At 37.2% G+C, this 19,270-nt stretch overlaps 3 protein-coding genes across 4 annotated transcripts; 2 read left to right on the top strand and 1 right to left on the bottom strand.

Annotated features, from left to right (window-relative positions):
* Window positions 1–362: 362 nt before the first annotated feature.
* On the bottom strand, window positions 363–6,521 carry slc5a8l (solute carrier family 5 member 8, like). The gene is made up of 15 exons (XM_006782815.3): window positions 5,837–6,521; window positions 5,470–5,535; window positions 5,155–5,206; window positions 4,825–4,892; window positions 4,363–4,517; window positions 3,960–4,100; window positions 3,742–3,871; window positions 3,551–3,639; window positions 3,151–3,263; window positions 2,164–2,231; window positions 1,940–2,026; window positions 1,610–1,803; window positions 1,229–1,338; window positions 1,036–1,121; window positions 363–927 (listed from the first exon to the last, which is right to left on the bottom strand). The coding sequence occupies exons 1-15, from the start codon at window positions 6,188–6,190 to the stop codon at window positions 814–816; spliced, it is 1,827 nt and encodes a 608-aa protein (XP_006782878.1). The 5' UTR covers window positions 6,191–6,521; the 3' UTR covers window positions 363–813.
* A 1,711-nt stretch (window positions 6,522–8,232) lies between these two features.
* On the top strand, window positions 8,233–9,441 carry tshba (thyroid stimulating hormone subunit beta a). Its single transcript, XM_006782816.2, has 3 exons — window positions 8,233–8,281; window positions 8,367–8,564; window positions 9,163–9,441. Exons 2-3 carry the CDS (start codon window positions 8,403–8,405, stop codon window positions 9,439–9,441), a joined length of 441 nt encoding a protein of 146 aa, XP_006782879.1. The 5' UTR covers window positions 8,233–8,281; window positions 8,367–8,402.
* A 4,234-nt stretch (window positions 9,442–13,675) lies between these two features.
* On the top strand, window positions 13,676–18,933 carry slc25a55a (solute carrier family 25 member 55a). Of its 2 annotated transcripts, XM_006782818.3 has the most exons (10): window positions 13,676–13,794; window positions 14,465–14,597; window positions 14,885–15,010; window positions 15,329–15,384; window positions 16,652–16,742; window positions 16,840–16,958; window positions 17,081–17,276; window positions 17,383–17,537; window positions 17,692–17,767; window positions 17,875–18,933. In XM_006782818.3, the coding sequence occupies exons 2-10, from the start codon at window positions 14,578–14,580 to the stop codon at window positions 18,032–18,034; spliced, it is 999 nt and encodes a 332-aa protein (XP_006782881.2). In that variant the 5' UTR covers window positions 13,676–13,794; window positions 14,465–14,577; the 3' UTR covers window positions 18,035–18,933. The 2 variants fall into 2 exon arrangements, with proteins under 2 accessions (XP_006782881.2, XP_006782882.2); XM_006782819.3 differs by lacking the exons at window positions 13,676–13,794; window positions 14,465–14,597 and having other exon boundaries at window positions 14,931–15,010; window positions 15,815–16,742.
* Window positions 18,934–19,270: the final 337 nt, after the last annotated feature.

Genomic DNA, 19,270 nt, shown 5'->3' with positions numbered 1-19,270 from the left:
GTAGGTCCAGAGATCAGCGTCTGTTTCTTTATGGCAAACATATTTTACAAGCCTTAAAGAGACAGTTACCAAAGTAATAGACAATACATTTATATATATAGAGAGAGAGAGAAAGAGGGGTGTGTGTACAGTTCATGCACTAAGGTTTTTAGAGTTTTTTTGTGTATGTGTGAGTTAAGGTTTTTTTACTGAGTTCACTTTTTTACAAAATATTTTATTGACAAATTTGTTACCAGCTTGTACAGGCAGCTCATAAAGAGTGCAATAGTTTCCATATAAAAGCAACTCTGTAATAAACAAACAACCATTGTTCATGTTTCAAAACACTTCCTTCAAAACAGTAATCACACTGTACAGTAAAAGTGAACAATACTCCAATATGTATCTCTGTGTCAGCATAAAATTAAGTGCAATGTTCAGATAGATTATGAAACTGTAATCTGGTATCAGCAATTATAAAGGGCGATAAATGGAATTACAAGGTTGTCTAAGTGACCATGAAACGGGAACATCTCAACCCATGGGGAGCAGAAGTTGTGGGCATCTGACTTGAATAAACAAAGATTTCTTTTTCCATCATTGTATTAATAAATACACTGTTTCTGTCTTGTTGAAATATGTCAGTAACATAAATACAATGATTTCTTGAGTGATTCAATTTTAGATTTTCGACACATGATTAGTATCAATATAAATACCATTATCATCAGATGCTAATAAAGGGGTTTTGCTTGTGCTTTATGTGTGTGCCTATATTTTCTTAAATTTAATTAAAATGACCCCAAGACAAAATATGTCATTGATAGACTAATATTATAGTCTTGTGTTTTTTTCAACATCTTTGTTCATCACGTCGTCTTCTTTGAATGCTGGGTTGTCAGCTCCCATATAAATGTTTGCTGAAGTCTTCTCTGTAATGTCTGATTCCTGTATTGGGTTAAAAACATATTATATTTATAACACCAAATTTTTGTTTATTTTGGAGAGGGTTGCTGATATGTTCTTCCTTTATTTGTTAGGGGGTAAGCATCATACCTTTGACTTATTGCACCAGCTGAAGCAGATTAAGTCATTCTTCCTCACAAACAGCTCTGAGTTCTTCTTGTCTTGCTTACATCCACCTGTATATGTATAAAAAAATACATACTCCCTCGATTTTATCCTTGTTTTGATATAATTGAAATACCATAATATTATGGACTAGATTTCTGCAGAAGTAATATCTCACCTGTGATCACGCTCACAAGCAGGCCAGACACAATTGTGGTCAGAACGCCCAACAGAGAAAAGTAGACGTAAGACAGAGAGTACCAGGTGTCTGCTAAAGGAGGCCTATAACTGAAATGAACAAAAATCACTCATTTTAATATACTTAGACTATATATAAAAATTTATGTTATGTTTAAAGCAGACAACTGTTTTCAACTGTTGACAACTGTTTTCACAGCAGTTTGTACTTTTTGTAGTTGATTCGTGAGGTTTAATTATGCCTTTTTAGACAGCTATTAAACAGGGTTTTTTTGTTAAATAAAAGTTTACTGTGATTTTTACTGTGTTGCTGAGTAGCAAAAGAAGGTTTTGCATCAGTCTTTTATGTAAAATGACTCACTCAGGCTCTGGGGTCAGAGTCACTGGACTGGACCAGGGAGTTATTGTTGTATAGTTTTGGCCTATTGTGTTGTTGCAGCCTGCAGTGGTGAGTGGAAGAGGATTTGTCTTTTCAGCTGTTGGTGGGTAAATCTGGCCTCCGATCCCCACCCACAGAGTCAACACTAGACCAATGGTCATTCCCACAAGTCCTCCCTGAAAAGTAAATATGAACACAGTGAAGTACTTTCTTTAGGACATCACATTTTTATTACTTTGGCAATATTTTTTTAATGTGTTGTCAAGTTGTGCAGTTGTGCTAGTAGAAGTCTGAGTGCAAGGAAATACTCACTATTGAGTTTGATGTGCGAAAAAACATGCCTAATAGATAGAGACCAAGGAGCGGTCCGCTTATCATGCCAAATATAGAAAGAGCGGCCTGAAAAGAAAAGGGAAAAAAAGACAAGAAAAGAAAAAAAAAGTAGTTTACCCTGTAGTTTGCAACTTTCACCACATGGTGAAGCTGAAGAGCAGTAAATGACTGCAGTAGTTTGTGTTCATGGTGATTCAGATTACCTGCAGGACGCTTCCCATAAGGGAAGCTACTCCAGCCATTCCAATACAGATTCCTCCAAAGAAAATACCTGCGAGTAGAAAGATTACAACGTTTGCAGTGCAAATTCAGTTGTTCAGATAGGAAACATGTTTTACACAGTTTTCTAGAACAAATGTTATTATGGTTATGCACACTTAACTCTGTTTAAAAGCAAATGTTTATTTGGGTTTTTTTCTTCATATAATTCAATTTATCATTATAACTTATGGAAAATGTATGGAAAAATAAGTCCACAAAGGTGATGTGAGGCCAGTAGAAATCATGTTTTTTTTTTCCTACCATAAATGATTTAGCACTTAAAAATGGACTGCAAGGAACAAGATCATTGTGACCTTGTGCAAAAACAGCATATTGATCCATACTAAAAACTGTCTGTATGACATAAAGAAGAAAAAGATAAGCTGTGTGCTGCAAACATATTTTCACAGAAAATGAACGACCCACACCATAATTACACCTTCTGAAAATAACAGTAACAGTACCGACTGTTCTGTTAGGTGTGTTAATATAAATTATTAACAATTGTTTTTTACAACTTCATGACTTGTCTACTTGCTGACAAGACTTCCTTTGTTCAGAGGTATTACTCAGGCTCAAATGGTTATCTATGATATATTTCTAATCATTTCATAACTTATATGGTGGAAATGCTTTGAATCCCTTGCTTAAAATAGCAAGATAAGATGGTTATCTCGATATCACTTGCTCTCTTGTAATCTCAAAGGGTCTGTGATAATAGGAGTCTGAACAGTTGTTGGTGACTACTTATAAACAAAGAGCTGTAAAGTCTTATTATTAAGCTGTGTTATTACAGACACAATGAAGCTTTTATTCGGCGTTTTCAATTCAATTCACTTTAATTTTATATATATAGTGCCAAATTGCAGCAACAGTTGCCTCAAGGCTTTTTTGGACTATTTTGGAAGTTTTTTGTTTCTGCAACTTACTCAGGCTCATGTTCATCCAGCTCACTTGCGTCTCTGTGAGGTCTTTGTACACCGGTAGGATAAAGTCTTCTACCGTGACAGCAACTAGAGCAGTAATGCTGGAAGACACTGTGCTGAAAAATATACAAAGGCAAGCTTTTAGACTCGGAACACAACAGTCAGGCTGATGCATTTAAAATGATAATTACACACAGAGAAGCTAGTTTCAGGCAACAGATGGTACTTTATGGCATTATCTATGTCTAGTAATGCAAATGCAAAAATATCATCCTGTTCACTACTTAGTGACTTTTTCTCTGGCAGCAACAAAGGCAGTTCTTTTCTAAGAATGTTAATTTATCAGGTCTTGATCCCTGCACAGCTCTAAAATAACATGTTTTTGCATATTTAAGGCTCTCACCTCAGGGTACCACTATATGCTGCAGCCACAAACAGGCCTGGAACTCCAGGGAAGTCTGCCAGAATATCCATCACAAGGTATGGGAACAGCTGGTTGATAAATATAACCCATGTTTTGTTACACATAATGCTTTGTTGCACAATAAAAGGAAAGGTGGTGAGGACTAAAGAGAAGACTGCAGGTTTACTTACTTGGTCAGGGGTGTCAACATCACCGTTTGATAGTGGATCACAATTCTTGTAAATGGAGTACATGGTGAGACCAGAAAGCACAGCCAGAGTCACAGTTATCCACAAGCCAACCATATTCACATACAGAGACCTGAAAGATGAAAAAAGACATGTCAGCACATAACATTTTGCTCAGACTCAGCAATGTACTGTTTGTATTGAATTACAGGAATGCTCACATTTTGGCATGTCCCAGGGTTTTGCAGGAGATATAACGCTGCACCTGGGACTGGTTGATTGCGTAGATTGCCGCCCACATCATGCTACCGCCAACTACTATGCTCCAGAAAGTATGTCGTTTCAGGGGATCTGGATCAAAACTGTGATAGAAATGTCAATAATATGAAAATATACTGAAGGTTAACTTTGAGGACATCAACAACACAAACTCTAATGTGGAATGGCATATAGAAGCAAATTAGCAGGCTTCCCATCCATGATATTTATTTTTGGATACAAAATGTTTTTAGTAAATTATCTTGGAATTAGTAATCACAGTTTATGTGATTCAAAATCCCTGCCCGTTTTTTATTGTAAAATAAACTCACTCACTATTGGACATAAGTCTGCTTGTGTACTTACTCAAAAGCATATAGTCGGCCTCCTTCACCAGCATCTTCCCAAATCTTTGTCAGGCCTCCCTGCAGTACAGCTCCTCTAGCTATAACAGCCACAAAACCTGACAGCATGACCACCATCTGAAGCACATCTGTCCAGATTACTGCTTTCAGTCCACCCTGAAGTAAACATTGATGTTAGAGTAAGCGTCACATTGTAAAGGTTTTTTGCAGAATCTGTTGAACTGATTCCTTAGTAAGAGTCATAATAATGTTCAGATGTGTACAATTATTAATAATCAAGGAGCCAATAACTTTAATTTCATTCATATGTAAGTGAAAGACTGGTTATTAAAACCTCAATGAACCAAAACGTTTATCATTAGAAATGAAAGCATGCTCTGGCGTAACAACGTTTTCAGTTCATGCTTCTCTAAAACAACTAGTTAAATAAATATAATAATTTTTTACATTAGATGGTACCAACCAAAGTGCAGTAGATGATGCACACCACTCCCGTAGCCACCAACACTCCCCACAGATCCAGCCCAGTGACTGAGTAATAAGAAATAAGCTTCATTATGGTTCTGTCTGCATCCTTTTTTCTTTTTTTTTCTTTTTCAGTTTTTGGGTTTTGTTTGTTTTTTAAATAAACCTTTATATAGGATAAACATGAAAGAATCATTAGTGTATTAACTCAGGACAAATATACCACTAAGAAGAAGTAGACGTTTTATGAGCAGGTGACAGTTTAGTGAGGCTTTAAGCTAAAAGTCCTTCAATTATCAAGATGTGTTTTATGAGCTTTTTGGCTTACTTTGATTTAGAGCAAGAGCTGGAGCATAGATAACCAAACCGGTGTACAGTACCTGAGGAGAAATGTCACCATTAGCTGATTACATGGAAAAACAACAAGCATATATTTTATATTAATGCTTTCTTGGAAGTGGAAGAAACAGTTTTACATATAGTCAAAAAGAAAAAAAACAGCAGGTGCTGTTTTCATTTTACCTTTAACATTTTAATCATTGGTGTTTGCTCAACTTTTCATTCCTAAATAATTTCAGTTTTAATAGTCAAAATACATAAAGTAATTGATCATATATTTAATCATTTAAAACTCTTTGTTTACCGTCTGGACGATGTACATTGATGTCCCAATTATCCGAATGGGGCGGCTGAATCGCAACTCCAGGTACTAGAAATGAAAACGAACCCTGGATATCAATAGAAGGATCTTTTGGTCCACAAATTTGCTAGATTGCTGTAATGTGTACTGCATTTTTTAAAAATAAAACTTCCAAAAAAATACTTTAGATATTTCTTTACATACTATGTTGGAATCACTTTTAACAAGTAATGAGTAACCTGTAATGAGTAACCTTCATTAACCAGCACCAAGCTGTGTACATTATTTTTGTTGTTTGCTTTATTGATCTTTGGCATTTTCAGTTATTTCCTGATTCATATGTTCACCAACATTTCTACCATCTCCCTACCTCATAGGCACTGGTGACCCTCAGTCGGTAGAAAAGAGGAACAAAGATCTCAGCACTGATTGCAGACATGATAGCATAGGCGAAGCCAAAAATCCAGTAAGCAGATCCAAACCGGTAGGACTCAGCAGGTGTACCAATGACTGTGATGCCAGACATAAAGCTGGCAGTGAGCGACATGGCAACTGGCACAGCTGTCATTTGCCGTCCACCCAGTAAGAACTCCTCGCTGGTAGTCTCCTTGCGACCTCGGAAAGCCTGGAATAGGCCAACGCCAGCTGCCGCCAGAATTATTCCAGCAAACACCACATAATCCCACACAGAGAAAGTTGCCACAGGACCTCCTGTACCCACCATGGTTGATTCAGCAGGAGAAGCAAACGGTCTTCCTTTGACACACAATATTGAGCTTCTGTCAGAATTCAATAACTTTCAATCTTGCAAATAGAGTCCTTCCCCTTTAAATTATCCTGAAATTGTCCTTAAATCCAGTTGACATGCAGTGCATTTCAGAATCAATTGTCAGAAATTTAAATCCGCTGCATAGTGGAAAAGTTATAGCTTGACCTCCTCAGATTTTACAAGAGTTTTCTTGGTTTTAGTCTTCAATTATTTGCAGCTTAGCCACTTTAACTATAAGAAAAGTTTCTTCGACGGATGAGAACACTGAGGTAGTTCAACTGTCTCCCTTGTCGTTGACAGAAATCTGGTCCACTCTGGTGGTTTCTAGTGACTATAAAGATTAGTTCACTTTAGTTAATAATCTATCAGGGCCACTAAGTAGTAAAGCCTTCTGTATTTTTCCTGATTGTAAAAACTGATGAGCCTCTAGTGTGTCTTCTTTTATGACACGTTATCATAAAAGAAGACACGTGGTGTATTCTTTTTGGACAGAAAATCTTTTTTTTTATGTTATTATGGTGTCACTTAAAAAGAAATGACATGTTGACACACCTATGAGGAGTCTGTGTGCAACTCATGGTTATTCAGTATTTATTGGTCATGTTAGGAATTTCAGGAGGAGGAATGCGGTTTAAATATTTTGGGTTTTGTCACTACTCCTAGTCTGACATTGTGTTTTATTTCCCATACATGTCATATGTGATTGCTAATGCCTTACTTAGCATTTCAGTATCTCCAGTAATGCATAGAAAAGCACAAAAGTCACACATCTAAGTGTCAGTGAAAAGTATAGCTACAGCAAAAAAAAACTGCAGACTAGAGAGAAAAAGTAAGTGTAATCATTTGCCCTCGACCTTTATGCCAGTTCATTAAATATTAGCGGTTTCATGAATGGTTTCTTTCAAGACGTCTTTTATGAGAGAATCGGTTGCTCTAGATTCTTAAAAAGTTCATGTAAAATGGACTGTTTATGTATTTGAACAATAGCTGGGGAGAAAGAATGATCAGTTTAAGGTGGAAGCTAACATTGTATTTTACTGTTCAAATGTTCAATGTATCGTAATCATTTTGTGAGCAATATTCCTGGTCACTGATAAACTAAATGATGACAGCAGGTTAACCATGTACATATACTTTAATGGTAACTGTAATTAGAGCAAAAACTTTTACTCTAAAAAAAAAAAAAACAACCCTTTGACTAAAATGAAAAAGAAATCAGTATATCCAGCTCCTGCTTTGTACTTCTTTGTTGTCTAATATTTTTATATTTGCATTGATCTTAGTGGGCTACAGATACACAGAAACACAACAATGGCATTCAAAACAGTTGCAAAATCACTTAATGTGTCTGAGACTTTGACTATGTTCGACAATCATTAAACTAAATTACAGATAAGGAGACACCCTTTGTTTTTTTAAGATGTTGTTGTCAGGAATTCATTCTCTCTATCTTTACAGTAACTTTTGCTTTAGTAATACAAAATCGGGTTGTATAACCCTTTTTGATTGTGTTGTACCAGTGTCATCTCTGGACTGTGACTGTTGAGTGTTTTGAGCGACTCACATTGTTGCATGTTCTTTGGTGTCACTTTAACACTGCCGGTGTGCAACTCTGCATTATAAGAAATTTTCAAGTTAATTTTTACATAAATGAGTAACAGATTGGCTTGTTTGGTAAAGAAAGTACATCTCGGGTTAAAATTTGAATGGCCCTCTAATAAAAAAATGCATTCTTTAAAGCAGAAAATAAGCTTTTTGTGTGTTTTGTGACATCTAGTGTACAGTAGCTTAGACTACTTTGCACAGAGCCACATGGCTAATGCACGAACTTTGTTTACCAAGGAAATCATTATTCATGTAATCCACATAATGGACTGAAAATTCAACAGATCGTTTTTTGGCACAGATAGATAACATGCAGTTTATGTAAAGGTAGATTAAGATATGTTTGTATAAATACTGCTTAGCAGAGATGTTTGGACTCAGAGCATCATTAGGCCTGCAAGTGCCCACATCTATCAAGCAGGTGACTCATGCATACAGAGGGTAAGAAAATAATATTCAAGAAACCAAACCTCTGATCTCGCTTGTATGTTGTTGACTGGTCTCTTTACCTTTTCTTCCCAAACAGGACCAAAATAGACTAAGATTGACTGAGACACATAACATGGAGGCTACAGTGTTCAACTGCTGGCTCTTTTTTCTGCTGTTTAGCCCTGCTGTTCCCATGTGTTTGCCCACTGATTTCACCCTGTATGTGGAAAAGCCAGAATGTGAGTTCTGTGTTGCAATAAACACAACCATCTGCATGGGATTTTGCTACTCAAGGGTATGTATGTCTAATGTTAAAAAAAAATGAAAAAGAAAAAAAGTCTACATGTTGTTTTTGTTTATTGAAACCTGGAAGTGCTTAGTAAATAATCGTTTTTCCATATCAAAAATGTTAAACAAAATTATATGACAAGAAATATGAAACAAAATATTAGAAAGAGATATCTAAAATGTATATATGTCATTTTAGCATATTTTACATAGTTTTATTTAGTTTTATTTTAGCATATTTTTACATAGTTTTATATATGCTTTGGAGACTTTATTCAGATGTTGGATGGGCTTTACACTGAAACGAAAGCTTACAACTTCCTTTGCGGTTTTAATGTTGTAAATTACTAAGAAAATTTTACAAAAGCTGGCAAATATATATATATATATCAAAAAAAGGCACTTCATAATTTGTCTACTGCAAATATTCGACATAAATAAATAAATACATATCAAGACAGACTTCTTTTTAGCCAATGTTATCAGACTTTAAGCTAGATAGTCACATAAAAAAATATTTCCAGCACTTTTTCCCCAATGTTATGTAGATTCTATGTAATCGTCATTCCTTTAGTTTGATCTCTGTGCTTATATGTGATAACCAGGACAGCAACATGAGGGATATTCTTGGCCCACGTTTCCTTGTCCAGAGGGGCTGCACCTATGATAAGGTTGAATACCACACTGCTATTCTGCCTGGCTGTCCCATTGAAGCCAACCCTGTCTTCACCTACCCTGTGGCTCTCAGCTGCCACTGCAGTGCATGCAGGACTGACACTGATGAGTGCGCACACAGAGCCAGCATGGATGGAACAAAGTGTACCAAGCCTGTTAGGCGTATCTACCCATATCCTGGCCACAGCAACTATGTTATCCCTTTTTGACTCACATGTTCTTGTTCCCATCATTTCTGTTTTAGTTGTGGAAGTACATGACATCAATATTCTGAGAAAAGACAAGCGTCATCATATACTGTCAGATCTGTACCGTCTGTACCTTTCCCAATTGTACCAGCTTTTTAAATTCTGCCTTTGTTAGACAATATGTCTGTGCTGCAGGTTTGCTTTTAACTTTACAATGAGGGTTGATCCTAGTGCATTTTTCCTGTTTTCAGCATCATTATATCCATTTGTACTCTCTTGTGAGCGTGACTCTCAGACTTATTGTGCTTGGAAAAGGACAGTTTGAGTACAACTGAATTAAAGTCTCTAAATAGCTCTCTGACTAAGCAGTACTTGACTTAATCACATCCTGTGCAAGATTATAGCTTTCTGTTTACTACAAGGTCATCATGACACTCCACAACATCACTGACTATATTTACCTTGATAGTCATTCTGGAAAGCCACGAATTGTTGACACAACTAAAACTCTGTTTCCAAAAAAGCTATGACATTGTGTAAAATGTCAATAAAAACAATGCGATGATTTACAAATCATTTAAAAGCCCCTATTTAACTGAAAACATTCAAAAGAAAGCATAAATGGTAAATGGCCTGTATTTGTGTAGCGCTTTACTTAGTCCCTATGGATCCCACAGCACTTTACACTACATTCAGTCATCCACCCATTCACACACTGGTGATGGCAAGCTACATCGTAGCCACAGCTGCCCTGGTGCGCACTGACAGAGGCGAGGCTGCCAGACAGTAGCACCACCGGGCCCTCTGACCACCACCAGTAGGCAACGGGTGAAGTGTCTTGCCCAAGGACACAACGACCGAGATTGTTGGAGCCGGTGCTCGAACTGGTTACAAGACGAACTGCCAACTCTTGAGCCACGATCGCCCGAGCATAAGGAATAAGGAAGCTGATGGTGATCACTTTAGGAAACTTCTAATAACTGTTGAAGTTAATTTGTGACACAATTGGGCATGAAAAATGCATCCCAGATACTCAGAGTATTCTAGAAGTAAAAGTGGTGATGGGTTCTTACTCTGTGAGTCATCAGTATATCTTTCTTTTTCTTAACTGCTTATCCAGTTCAGGCACCATTAATACTCAACGCTCATACAGGTCTTGCAACACCGTCCTAACATAAAATCTTTTTCGGTGTAAGCCGAAACAAAACAAAAAAGCTAAACCAGAGTCTACATATGTTCCAAAAGAACGGCTTAATGAAAGAAGTGCTAATGTGGTAAGCCTGCAGTCCGGACCATTGACCCACTAAAACCATTTTAATTATTAAACCAAAAATATTGTCACCTTTAAAAGATTTTCAAACTTTTGCATTTGGTTTTTATTGAAATTTTATAGAGACAATGGTTAAATGTCTTGTCCTTGAGGTTGTTAAATACATTACTAGATTTTTTGGAAACAATATAACTAGAAGACTCAACAAAACCAGAATTAATGTGTGACTTTGTCCACTGTAACTATCAGTTTGATGCAGTGTTTATATGTGTATTTTCCAGTGCACAGCAGGAATTTTGGGGGACAGCTGCAGCTTATTTATAGCTCAGCAATTCAGAGTGTGAGAATGCATGATAAGTCTTTCATGTGGAGCTCTTTGACATTTCTCTTTCATGATCATATTCAGTCTTTACATATATAACAGGCTTTCTCTTTTTTCTGATAGCTTCTGTTTAAAATGTCTTTCCACTGATGGAAGTTTTTTTATTGGCTCTGCAGCCCTCACGGATTTTAACACTTTACAACATTTTAAAGATAAGTGAGTCTAACATGAGCTACAAAAGAAGTCCTGTGACCTAAAAGCCAACAAAACATCTGATTTAAAGACCTTTAAAGGCTGTTTCTCACTTTTATTCCTCAACATAACCCCTTATAAGAAGTTTAACTACACTAATGGTTGACATGATTATGGTGTTTTAAACCTTATCTCTATGAAGGGAAAACAAGGAAGTGGGACAAGTTTACACAACAATGACACAGGTGCTCTGAGCCACTAGTCGGCTTTGAGCTTGTACAGCTTCTCACAACCTGATACTCTGTTTAACCTTGCAAAAAGTCAACTGACAAAATGGCGCAGTGTTATCCATTTTGGGATGAGGCATTTCAGTGTCCTGACTTTGTCACTAAATATAAAATATTGTGCTACATATGCTTTCCCCACCCCTCCTAATTTTGATGTGTTGAGAAGGTAAAATGTTTTTATCACATAGAGTTATCTTTGTTAGTATTAAAATTTGACCAGACATGACTCCAGAATAATCAGTCTGGTATGGCACAATGGTCTGATGTGCTTGGCTGAAAGTTTGTAGTGGTGTGTAGTTTGTTGTGTAGTTTTGAAAACCTGAATACCCTAACGGATAAAAGCATGGAATTTGCCTCTGTCAGCATTCCAAAGCAACCAGCTATGTTGTGCACATACCGATTACGCGTTCATTCAGACAAACCATAAAGTTTTGCTTGTGTTGTGTTTATTCAGCTAGATAAAAATGTGAGAACTTTTTGCAGCACTGGAATCGCCAGTGGGTCCAGGAAAAGTCATTGGTGGTTGGTCTGCTTGTCAAACACTTCAGTTTAGTATAAAATTAGTTTGCAAAGTTTGTAGAATCAGTCACTCTGTTCAGACCAATTCTTAAAACACATTTGTACAGAAATAGGTTTATGTGATGTTGTCTTTTTCTCGTCTTTTTTATTTTCATTCAACTGTTTTGAGCGTGATGAAAGAAAGTATTATGATTTGTCCTAGTGACCTTTTCCACTGACTTGCTCTTCTATTCTAAATTTACTTCTAGTTCCAAAATGACTTTTTACTTATTTTGTGAAATATCTTTATTCGTGCTATAGATATTACATATCCCCCTGACTTTGGTGATTCCCTAAGCTTTTCTTTTCTTCTTATAATATAGTTTCACACCATGTTGCCTGTATAAAAGATTTTGGGTTTTCTATATGACAGGTTCTCAGAAAAACTATTTTTTATTTAGATGATCATCACTAGGGCATGTTGTTACAAGTTATTACAGTGAACAGTGAGCATAGAAGAAATGACTATATAGTGGTTATGAAAGAGACAATCGCTTGCAAAAATTGACATGACATTCAAGGTATATGCACCTCCCACTATTTTTTTTTTTTTTTGGCTGTAGGTGTTAGAGGTAATCGACTTCCTGGTTTGGGGATGTCTCCACACCTTTAAAGCCTCTAGATCTTTCACTCCGGAATTTTCCAAATTATGTGGTTAAAAAATACATTGTAAAAACCTGAAGCCTTATACAATGCACTGCTGTGACTAAAACCGGGAAACATTCCTTTGAGTAATTTGATATGCTGTCTTGTGTCTCTCATTTAAACTTTAAGGCCACGTTTATTTGACCATAAAGAAAAACCTTTATGACTATAATATGGGTTTATTGATGAAGATACCTTTTCTTCGTGAGCAAATTATCACTCTATCTGATTCATCCAGCTGGACACAGTCAGACCTGCTCATCACAGCCTGTTCAAACTATTCTACGACTGATAAGAGAACAGGGTACATTTTCCCACCCACAGCTATCTTGCTGAAGGAAAGTAAAGAGAAAATCCTGACCGTGAGAGGCAATAGTAGAAAATAGAAAGCAGAATTTATAAATATTTCAGTGCATGAGCTTTTATAAACAATTCATCATATATTTTTTGAACTAATGATGCGTTTTGTATTCAACATCTTGATCTGCCCAGCAGAAAACAGTGGCTAATTGTGATTAAATAAAAGCAAGTTCAGTCATTTAAAGAAGCACCGTAGTTGCCCCTGGGTGCTAGAATAGAGTAGAATCGAAGCGAATAACACCATTAGCAGTCGGACAGCACATTTCACAAATCTCAAAGCCATGGCGATTTTAATAGGATTAATCCACTTTTAACTTGAGATTATTCTGAGACATGGGGAAGGACTTCTTTACTAAGAATGGGGTAATCTCTCCCAACAAAGACCAGTTTCAAATTAATCTAACAGTGAGGTTTTGTTTCTGAAAAACTGAAGGTTTAAACTTAACAAAAAAATAGCTTCTTTCTTTTTAGGTTTAAGCAGTGTAAAGCTGTAATTGGTGAATCAGCTAATGATTGATGTATCTACCTTCCAATCAAAATAAAGTAACAATATAGAAACTTGTGATTGGCTTTAAGTCAAGTTAAGTCAGATAAGCGCCACCCCCTTAAAAAAAGCCAGTGGAAAATTCCAGCTACTCTGACCCTCCGCTATATTAGCGCTTCAACTAGCGGAAGAGACACAAGTACTGACTATTCGCTCGAAACAATCAAACAAGAACTACTGCGAGATCATTTATTTGGTAAGTTGAGCCGTAATAATCTATATTCAGTTAGTTTAGAAATGGTTTTAAATTCACTGCTTGACTCTTTGTCTCCAGTTTATTCGTTATTTCTCATAATGTTGATGAATGAATGAGCGTCTCAGTTACAGTAGCCTTCAAAAGCCACTTTCTTTATGTGGAACTGAAAACAATGCGGTAGTCAATATTTTTTTTTTTACCCAAATCGTGTATTATAAATAGTATAAGCTCCATTGGCCAGTGCATTTTTTTTTTATTATATTTTTTTAATGCAATTAAAATGCTCGGTAGAGGGATATATTTGCATGGAAACGCCATCTCGTTGATTTGCATCGATATTATCCGTAACTCACATTAATACAAAGTATCTATATTTTATGCCTCGGCCTGCAGAAAGAGTTACTTAGAAATTCAGCAGTAGCCGCCAGATTTGAATCTTAACTTTATGAAAGATGGTTACGCCCATATATGGAGTGCGGTATGTGAGCTTAAACACGCCCACGGGTTGCACTACTCATAGCGCAAGTATAGCACATCCGCTGCATCATGGTCTTGTGACTGTGCGGCACATAGATAACCTCAAGTCCCTCGTGGGTGGAATAAGCTTCTCTGTAAGGTCTGTGACTACTTGGAAACCTACTTAGTAACTCCCTTTGCTTTCTCTGTCTAGGACTCTGCTCATTCACATCACTGAAGAACACTTGAACCTACATCACCTGATTTTTGCTTTTACCTTTTCATACATCTTCCTTTGTCACTCTTTCAAAGCTTTATCACTTTGTCATGTCTCAGCAGCAGATCAGGTAAGCTTCATGCTTTATTTTATTCTGTGTATGTGTGGTGTAGTGGTACAAATGTTTTTTATTATTTCATAATGATTAGACAATCTTGGTGACTTATTTTAGCATGAGTTTCTGCTTTTGTGTTTCATGTAATTGTAAACTGATTATCTTTGGAGTATAGCTTTTAGCCTTCTAAACAGTTTATAATCATAGTCTGTCTTTCAAAATTATAAGAATAAACACAGCATCATTAAAGTTGTGACATTTTTTATTTACTTATTTATTTTTATTTTGCTGTCTCTCTTTAGCCTCCCAGCCAAACTCATTAATGGCGGCATTGCTGGCATTGTTGGGGTTACTTGTGTCTTCCCCATTGACTTGGCAAAGACCAGGTTGCAGAATCAGAGACGTGGTCAGCAGGTCTACAAAAGCATGTGAGTATTTCTGCTTAATGTTGACTTAAGCAACACACAGCCCCTAGGTATTATACCTACCACTCCCTGGTGTAAGTCAGTGCTATTCATACTGATCTCACAATGACAGCTGTGCATTGAATTGTAATGACTCTGTAGGTTTTAAGAAATTCCTCTCCAGTGAGGTCATTTTACTCACTTTGCATGGCTTTATAGAGTGGAAATTTACTGAACTGCGTTCTCTTGTAACACTTAAATTTCCTTAGTCCACCCCCTGTTGCCTCAATGAACTGGCGTGTTTTGTCACACCGGTAATATTTACCTTGCTTTCTTCTGTAGGATGGACTGCCTTGTCAAGACAGTTCGATCAGAGGGATACTTTGGAATGTACAGAGGTAAGGCTTGTACATATCTAAATATTAAGAAGCAGTAGGATAGCAGAGGTAGAAGTTCTGCAAGACGATTAAATATAGGAGAGGTTAAGCTCTCTGTTGTGAGGTTAACATTGATACGGTTACCACTGGTCACACTTGTTGTTTTAACAAGTACTGAGAGACTGCATTTTAGCTGTGTTTGGATGCTTTATATATCTCTTAGTCCAGTTGTAAAGGAGAAGTTGTCAAATTTGGTCTCATGCAAAGTATTACATTCACTGTAGTATAGTATGTAATATTGTACTTGTTAAAACAGAGAGCATATACTTTCTTTATTAGTGTATCACTTAGAAAAGGAAACTAAGTCTGTAAAGAAATTGGAGACCTTTTTAGTTTGGGTCTCTGTCTGTGTGAGGAATGTTTGTTTGCATCTGTGTTTTTCATATTACAGACTTGGGTCCCCCTGGGATATTGAAGGCTAGCCGATAAGGCGCAGCCACGCTGGAGGCAAATCATTAAATGGTTCTTACAATATTGCTCTATTTAAAACTCTAGGCTCAAGTTTTTGTTTTGCCATCTATTTGTTCTGTAATTTGACTTGTCGGTAACTACTTTGCTGTCTTCTTGCTGTCCTGTCAACTTTTGGATTATTGTTGTTTTCCGGACTATGAATTGTGTCTTTGCAGACTTTGGTTGAGCTTGCAAACAAATCTGTGGTGAACTAAAGATTTATTTATTTTTTTCATCTTCAGTCCCACAGAACATTTAAGTTTGCTCAAAGTCTTCACACGCATAGTCAAGGACTCAGTCCGTCCTTTCTCTAATGTTTTTTTATTTTATTTTACCTGTCATCACTAACCTACTCACTGACATGCAGCCTGTCACTAAGATCTATTTCCTTTCTTGAAGTCTTCTCTACACAGTGTTGCTTATTGTCACACCCTAATTCTGTTTGTTTCATAGATTTTGTGTTTGCATCTTCCTCTGGATCTTCATTGCCCTATTGTTCCTTATGTTGTGTTGTTATGCTTGTTTCTCATTTTCCTCCTGATATTTTGTTTACTTCTTTCTTGTTTTTTTTTTTAATTGACATAATCCCCCTTCACAATTATTACTTAAGCTCAATTAAGCTGAGTATATGTCTTGCCTGTGTGTAAATTAACTGTACAGTTAACTCTTTACATTCTAATGTTGTAATGATAGTGGCGGGGTATGTTTTTGTACATGTGCTGAATGGAAAACTGGATTCTGTCTTCAGTGCTAACTATTTTTTTTTTTTCCCCCTCAGGTGCTGCTGTAAATCTGACCTTGGTTACCCCTGAGAAGGCAATCAAGCTGGCTGCCAATGACTTCTTCCGGCACCACCTTGCCAAAGACGGGTAAGCATACTTTGTGAGAGGATCTTCTTGGAAATGGGCAGTATGTATTTATTATTTTTAAAGGTGGTTTACTTAAAACATGTCTCACTCTTAACAGAAAGGGGCTGACAGTGTTCAAAGAGATGCTGGCAGGCTGTGGTGCAGGCATGTGCCAGGTCATTGTTACTACCCCCATGGAAATGCTCAAGATACAACTACAGGATGCAGGCAGACTTGGTAAGAAGCATGCAAAGCCCTTTTTAAATGCATCAGTGTCAGTAATTTACATTTATAGCTGTGTTCCTCATTTATAATTATATATCTTATGTGTGTGGTTTTTGGGGGGTTTTTTTGTACAGCGGTCCAACAACAGAAACCAGTCATGATGACTCCCACAAAGCTTGTGGCCACTAATGCAGTGCTCAGTCGCTCTTACAATTCTGGCATGGTCATTTCTGCACCAAGAGCTGTGTCGGCTACACAGATTGCAAAAGAACTCCTCCAGACGCAGGGCATCCGGGGGCTCTACAAAGGTCTGGGGGCCACACTGATGAGGTAAATCACTTCTACCGTCACGATGAGAAGCTGTGTGTGAACCTGACAGGGCAGTTGAACTTTGCCAGGATTTTAGTCTGAAAATATTTTGTTTACTTTCTTCCAGAGATGTCCCCTTTTCTATTGTTTACTTCCCATTGTTTGCTAATCTGAATCGCCTGGGCAAACCAAGTCCTGAGGCGTCGTCACCCTTCTATTGGGCCTTCCTCTCAGGCTGTGCTGCAGGATCCACTGCTGCGGTGGCTGTTAACCCCTGTGATGGTGAGGAGTTTGTTGGTTTTTTTTTTGGTTTTTTTTCCGCTCTCAGCTGGATCACCCAGTTGTCTCCTGTTGAATATTCTTAGCAACACTGGAATTTTAACAATCCCCCCCCCCCCCATGCTCTCTCTCCCCCTCTCTCCCTCTCTCCTTCTAGTGGTGAAGACCAGACTGCAGTCATTGAACAAGGGGGCTAGTGAGGAGACTTACAGTGGAGTGGTGGATTGTGTAAGGTATGACAGTGAAACATTTTTACAGTTGCGTAAATTGCATGTCCTTTTTTTTTTTTTTTTTTCCTACCTTTGTGTGTATGAATAAACTCGTTCCTCTGTTTTGACAGTAAAATAATGCAGAAGGAGGGGCCTTCAGCATTCCTGAAAGGTGCCAGCTGCCGGGCTCTGGTCATCGCACCTCTGTTTGGCATTGCACAGGTTATGTACTTTGTTGGTGCTGGTGAATACATCCTTGACAACTCACCCCTGCGCCTCTTAGGACCATGAGACCATATCATCTTGCTGACTAGCTATGCATGGGACCTGGTAGAAGACCTAGCTGCTACATGTATTCAGTTTACAGCAAGAAAAACAAGTAGACAGAAAGACCTATGATTTCACTATCTTTACGGTCAAAACGTGGTGTTGCACTTAAACCCTTTTCTTACTTGTTCAGTAGGCTGAAGCCAGTGTTTGCGCTTGAAGCTGTTAGCTTTACTGCATTGGGGCCTCTCTTGACCCTAAACAGTTGTTTTGTTTCCCTCTGTGAGGGAAGGGAGCTAGCTTTCTTTATCACGACTTTTCTATTATTCTTTTTTTTAAACTTGTATTTGACGTTATTTAAAGTAGTTTGTTATGAGAGTTTGTAGTACTTTATTTATGTTTTTTTTTCCTCCTTTGCTGTCTCATGTTGCTGAGCCTTAATCTAGAAACAAAAGTCTGAAAGTTCACAGGGCCCAGTTTACACAACTTGCTGGAAAGGCTTTTTTTGTGAACTGCTTTGTGTACATGTTTACTTTAACTAATCATGAACCTTCCTAATGAAATTGGGACCATACGGCTTACCAAACCATAAGCTGTGTCCTACACTTGACATTAGTGCAGTAGTTGGTTAGTGCTATGTGAACTGTCATAAACTTGAGATGCAATCATGCACATTTTATGTTTGTCTACGTACACACACTTGTTATATTTCATCTGAAGTGTTATCCAGAAGGTCCTTTGTGATTCATGCCTTAACAAAGCAGTTTGAAATGTATTTTTGATTCTGCAAGGCAAAATTGACACAATATAAGCATTATTATAGTGTTACTGTGAGCTTATTTTTAAAAGGAAAAAAGACTGTTACATACCAATGATTGTAATGGCTTTTTGTACTTGTGTATATTAATAAAAAACTTGAAGTACCCAGTCTGTACTGTTTGACTAAATACTGAGGGCTATGAAGGTATTCTGAATAACTGCAGTAGTTAAGAACTATTGCTTTATGACATATTCATTAATGTAAACATACTACATTCAATTTTTCTAAATGTTCGTTACGAAGAGTTTGTTCGACTCTGGCCTCCTGCTGACATCAGTGAATACTGATTTCCTTAGTAAGGCTATCTCATGCACACACCCAATCGGAAGAAAGTTTACTTGTTTCAGAGTGAATGAACTGAGGGGGTGTACCACGGCTCACCATAAACGTTGTATTATACAAATCCAATATCTGGAATCCCAGATCCTGAAAATGAGAAG

The sequence above is a fragment of the Neolamprologus brichardi genome, chromosome 5 (genome assembly GCF_056152115.1).
Source record: "Neolamprologus brichardi isolate AB-2024 chromosome 5, ASM5615211v1, whole genome shotgun sequence".
Lineage (NCBI taxonomy): Eukaryota > Metazoa > Chordata > Actinopteri > Cichliformes > Cichlidae > Neolamprologus > Neolamprologus brichardi.
The sequence above is the reverse complement of the archived record's forward strand: the minus strand, read 5'-3'. Positions and strand labels throughout refer to the sequence as shown.